Source organism: Palaemon carinicauda, chromosome 15, assembly GCF_036898095.1.
Source record: "Palaemon carinicauda isolate YSFRI2023 chromosome 15, ASM3689809v2, whole genome shotgun sequence".
NCBI classification, from domain to species: Eukaryota; Metazoa; Arthropoda; class Malacostraca; order Decapoda; family Palaemonidae; genus Palaemon; species Palaemon carinicauda.
This window is the reverse complement of record NC_090739.1, coordinates 56,747,617-56,753,795: the sequence shown is the minus strand read 5'-3', so window position 1 is coordinate 56,753,795 and position 6,179 is coordinate 56,747,617. Positions and strand designations below refer to the sequence as shown.

General features: G+C 39.7%; 1 protein-coding gene across 1 annotated transcript; it reads left to right on the top strand.

The window, feature by feature from the left end:
* Positions 1-256: 256 nt before the first annotated feature.
* On the top strand, positions 257-739 carry LOC137653971 (uncharacterized). The gene has a single exon (XM_068387604.1). The coding sequence runs from the start codon at positions 257-259 to the stop codon at positions 737-739; it is 483 nt and encodes a 160-aa protein (XP_068243705.1).
* The last annotated feature ends 5,440 nt before the right edge of the window (positions 740-6,179 follow it).

Below are 6,179 nucleotides of genomic sequence, written 5' to 3'. Positions count from 1 at the left end.
CCGATTCACTTTTAAAGGATGTAGGAGACTCCTCTACAAACAACGAAGAGCTACAAGAATTATTGTCTGTAATTAAGGAAGGATGGCCTGATCGCAAAGACAAAATTCCGGAAGTATTAAAGCCTTACTTCGATTTTAGAGATTCCATGAGTTCTAAGATGGCATCATTCTAAAGGGAACTCTTGTACTGATACCTAGTAAACTGCGAAATTCAATCAAAACAAATCTTCATGCCGCTCATCTTGGTTAAGATAACATGATGCGACGAGCAAGAGATGCAATATTCTTGCCAGGGATGTCGAAAGAAATAAAGCAAATGTTCAATTCATGTGACATTCGCCAGCAGTATAAACCTCGAAACCAGAAGGAATCGTTGATGGATGTTGATGACAGCGGCAGACCCTGGAATAAAATTGGAGTAGATTTGTTTGAGATTGTTGGAAGAAATTATTTAGTCATTGTTTATTATTATTCCTCATTCACTGAAGTAGAGTTTTTAACGTCAACAACTTCAAATCGTGTGATAGCGATAATCAAGATGTGTGCTAGATACGGTATTCCTACCCAATTAGCGTCCAGTGGAGGACCACAATTCAGTTCATTTAAGTTTAAAGTTTTTGTTAGAGAGTGGGGTATAGAGCACATGGTGTCGTCGCCTCAAGGAAATGGGAAGGCTCAAGCAGCAGTTAAGATAGTAAAAAATATGATGAAAAAGACTCATGCAGATGGAAAAAGATAAATATTTGGCGTTACTAGAGTTGAGAAATACACCACGTCAAGACTCTAACCTCAGTCTAGCTCAGATGATGTTCGAACATAAATTACGGTTGATAATTCCTGAAATTATGAACAGCGACGGTCCAGTTTCTCAAAAGAGGGAACCCCAGAGAGAATCCACAAAGAAATATTATGATAAAACTGCAAGAAACATGGCACCATTAAACGAGGGGCAACCTGTATATTATCAAAATCCAGACAAGTTGGGAAAAAGGGCCCATTAGCCATGTACAAGGAAACCGAACTGATCTTATATAATTGAAGGAAAGGAAGGAGGAATTTGTAGAAGAAATAGAATTCGTATCGGTCCAACTACACAGGATTCATCGGTAACACCAGAAATTGAAGAAACTAGTAAATCGAGGGAAACCAACGTTAATTATGAACAAACAAGCTATCCTCCTATTTGCAATGTCTAAATTGCCAAGATCAGCTCGTCTATGAAGAAAAGATGAAGGACAAATAGTTTATTTGTTTTATATTTTATTGTTGATAGTGTATCTTACTTGTTCCTTATTTTACATTGTATCATTTTGTTTCGTTTTCTTATTTTTGACAAAACCAAAAAAAGGGGGATGTTTATGATAACTACTTGTTTAGTTGTTTATGTACATACTGTTATCTGAAAACAACCTAATTACTCTACTATAAATATCCAATCTATTATAACATTACTCATATGATATTTATCTTTTATTTACTATAACTATAAAACTGTAAATAAAGTTAGTCAGCGTATATAGAGATTCTAAAGGAATAGGAATAAAGCTCAACACGCAGTTTCTGGAGTTTTATAATTCTACGGAAGGAACACAAACCTTATTCACAATAGTGTCGAGTGTTAACAAACTTTAAATTGTTTATTTAAAATGACGTAATTAAACAGTCAATCGAATGTATATCCATTTGGTTGTAAGATTTGGCTCATTTTTAAAATAAAACAGTTATTACTTACATAGATATAAATATTACATAACTATTATTTTTGATAAATTGTGAAAACTTTGAAAAACTAAATTTAATATTCAAGCTAAATTAATGTGGCGATGCTCATATGACCTCTCATATCGGTGCGAAAATATAAAAGAAATAAAACCAATGAGCATTGAAGTCATCATTCTAAAGTAAAAAGCAAAACACTTAAAGAATACATTATGTGCCTAAAATGTAGGATAATTCAACGAAAAGGAAATGTTTAGGGATAACGAAAGGTTTCAAATCCTAAAAAAACCATGGGAAGGCCAGATGCACTAATAACCTTGACGAGATTTATAATAAATGAAGTCGTCAATATTAAATAAGAATCACTTTTTGTCTATGCAATGTTTATTATCACTTGGAAGGCATCACATGACAATGATAATATCTGCAATGAAAGATAGCACGATGAAAAATAAAATGGCATTTGCATCGGCAATCAAAATAAATTCAATATGAAATTACACTGACTCCTAATAGCATATATGAGTCAGTTAATAAATTCACAATATATACAGCTAGCTAATGAACCATTTGCTGCTAGCATATAATAGATAATAAAGTTTAGCTAAAGTCTATAGAGAATAATACTGTACCATATACGCAGCGAGTAAATGAACTACCAAACTGAAACACCATTTGTTTACATTCTCACAATGAGCGCCAATGTATAGACGACGCAATGCACACAAATGAAATAGGATCCTATAATGCACATAAATGAAATAGGATCATATAATAATTATAACATGTACAGATATGAACAGACAATCCTCTACCTCCTCCCAAGTTTTTAGGGGAGTACTAATAAAAAAACTCAAAAACAAAACTGAACATGTTAGAGCAATATATGAAAACTACTTTATAAAAGCATATTAGCTATGTGGCTATGGAGCATAGCTGAATGAAAAATATAATATCATTAAGATAAATAAGGGGTAGAAAAGTATTGGTCTGCAAAAACGAATCAATACGTATTACAATCGTAGTCAGCAAAGTAGGCAGGCTTCTTGCGCAGCCTCTGAGGACGATCCGGAAGGGCACTTGGGGGAGTTTGAAAGAAATTATCAGGAGAGGCATCAGGGTGTGCATCATGTATTGTTGCGTCAGATGCCTGTGGGTGGTGAACAGGTGTTGTGGGAGTTTGAGGACGTGGTGATGGAGGTGGTGATGCATCTGTGGGAGATGTAGGCGCAGGGTATGGCACTTTCAGTGGATCAGTAGAGTGCGATTCTGTATCAAGTTCTGGTGGCGGTGATGGGCGTTCAAGTGATTTCTCATGCTGGGGAATTGGGTATCCAATGGTTAATCGTGGTCGTCTTGGAATAGCAGGGATGTATTTCCTCAGAAATTTTCTGTTGCGAAGAGTAGCCCTTTCAGAGCCATCGACCCCGACAATGTACTGATCGAATTGACGCACTTCGGACACAACACCTGTTTTATCCTATTTTAATGGGTTCGGGCCTGTCTGGCTTTGGATGCGGACGTTGTCGCCAACTCTCAATGGCGGGGGCCGCTTTGTGTGCTCGGTCCAGTACTCGGCCATTCTCATATGGCGATTCCAGAGTGCTTCCTCGCTTTGTGCGAGGGTGCTTCTCCAAGTGGGATGGGGGTTGTATTTTCCTGGCAAGATGGGGATGAAATCCTTAATGGGCCTTCCGAAGATACACATAGCTGGAGAAACTTTGGTTTCTTTATCAGGGGTGTTCCGGTATTGAAGGACAGCGCGCTGAAAGGCGTCGATGTTCAGGTTTCCTGTGGGCCCAGTGTTGTCGGTGAGGAGTCTTTTCGCTATTTTAATGCCGACCTCTGACCTACAATTAGAATGGGGAAAATAGGTTGAGGAAAGACGATGGTCGACTCCCCAAGCCTGAAGGAAATCTTGAGTGATTTTTGTGGAGAACTCTGGGCCACCATCAGAAGAAAGCTCATCAGCGATTCCATATGTTGCAAATATCCTCCGTAGACTGTTGATAAGCCCAGTGGCACCATCTGCTGCTCGTTCGATGACAGGGTAATTTGAATACCTTTCCACTACAACGAGGTACTGCTGTCCTTTGTAGTGGAAAAAATTGGCACAAATATGCTGAAATGGATAGGCAGGAGGGTTTTGTGGATGTGGGGGAAGGGCGGGTTGGGAAGGTGCGATACGGTTACAGTGATAACAGTTCATACGTGTGTCTTGGAGATCTTTAGAGATGCCAGGCCAAAATACAGACGAATCTGCTCGTGCTGTCATCGAGGTGATTCCCTGGTGAGCCGCATGAAGGGCTTGGAGTATTTGTTCACGAAAGGTGGGGGGATCACAATTCTGTCTTTGTAGATGACTACACCGTCTATAGTATACAATTCGTGGCGGAACTTATGGTATTCGTGGAGATGCGGTGGTACATCATTCTTAGCCTCGGGGATGCCATTTTCGATCAGTGAGATCAGATGTTGAAAGTCCGGGCAGCTGTTAGTTGCAGTTTGAACTTTGTCCCATGTCACTGAGCCAAGGGTTTGCAGGGATGTAGCATGTACACACTGCAGGGCAGAGTCGATATCATCCTTTATCTCATCACTGCAGGAATGCATGGATGCGATGTCGTCCTGCAAACGTAGTTTCATTGGGGGACCATTGCCTGTGGGATGACGTGAGAGCGTGTCGGCTGCTTTGTGTTTTGCGCTAGGAACATGGACCATTTCGAAGCGGTATCGTAGTGTCTTTTCTTTGAAGTTTCGAAAGCGAGTGTTGGAGATGTCTTCAAAAGATCGATCATCAAAGATTTTAAGTAGGGGCTTGTGGTCCACTGCGATGAACAAGCTATGGCATCCAAGGACGAAGAATCTGGTTTTGTTGAAGGCTTCCACTACAACCAAGGCCTCTCCTTCAATGGGTGCATAGCAGGACTCTGCTGGGTGTGTGAATCTACTCCCAATTAAGGTGGTTTTCCAGCCCGATTTGCAGCAAAATGGAAGGGTTGGTGTACACAGGCAGTGTTTTTGGGTGAGCCTGAACCCAATGCCTAATTTGGACCAGTCGGTAGCAAGGCATGTTGGTTTTTCTTTATCATAGATCTGGACGCCCCTCTTGATTTCGTCGATTATGTGATCTTTAGATTCCTCAAAAAGGGTGTCCATGTGTCTGTCCCAACAGAAAGGGTTGGCAGGGCGCAAAAAGTTACGAAACGGGTTCATGCGTTTGTTCATAGAGAAGGCATAAGAGACTTGATTGATGAGGCCAAACCAGGAGCGCACGTCGGTTAAGTTTTTTGGTGTGGGGAAATCGCGTATTGCAGACAAATATTTCTCACATGGCCGGACGCAATCTGGTGTGATTTCAAACCCCGCAAACTGGACAGTGTTAGCTGAAAAAAACAAACTTGTCAGGATTTAAAATAATACCATTATGACCACAAATATCTAGCCATTGTACTGTCAGGAAGAAACTCTCCTCTATGTTGTCTGCCCAGAGCAACGTGTCATCGATGCACTTGGTTTTTTTCGGGATATGACCGACCAGTTCGTCGTATTGTCTAGAATAGCCGTCACCAGAAGCTATGTATCCTTATGGGGCTGTGCAATACCTGTAGCGGCGCCATGTTGTAATGAATGTTGTTAGGTGACGGTCTTCAGGCCGTAGGGGTACGCTGTGGTATCCATTCCAGGCATCTAAGACAGTTTTACGTTTACCTGCTGGCACTGCACGAGATTGATGGAAAGGGGATGGTGTGTGGTGTGTTTCGCGAGTGGCATGGAGGTTGGGGGCTTGCAGATCTACTGTGCGACGGGGTTTACCATTCTTCTTGGGGCAAACTGCCATATGGCTATGTGACAGGCTCGCCTATGGGCACCTGTTCGAGAACTCCTAGGTTTACATCTTGGTCCAGTCCTTGTTTTACCTCATCCTGCCAGTGAAGGGGAACGGGTATAGGGGTATGTACCGCTACTGGTTCAGCATGTGGATCAATCATTAATTTTAACGGGGGTCCTGACATCATGGGTAGCTTTTGGTGTTCACATGTATTAAAAGTGCTGGATGCGTAGTGCTCTAGGAGGAACTTCTGCAAATTCTCTCTATTAGCCTCCGTTGCAGTGAATATATATATATATATATATATATATATATATATATATATATATATATATATATATATATATATATATATATATATATATATATCTATATATCTATATATATATATATATATATATATGTATATATATCTATATATCTATATATATATATATATATATATATATATATATATATATATATATATATATATATATATATATATATATATATATATGTGTGTGTGTGTGTGTGTGTGTGTGTGTGTGTGTGTGTGGGTGTGTGTGCATGTGCGTGTGTGTGAAGAATTTATCTTCACTCTTCTTTCATTTGTATTCTTGACTCTCTCCTAATAATACTATAGCTA

What these genes read in the sequence shown, in the direction of transcription:
- LOC137653971 (XM_068387604.1), top strand. Translation starts at nt 257, where the DNA reads ATGATGCGACGAGCAAGAGATGCAATATTCTTGCCAGGGATGTCGAAA.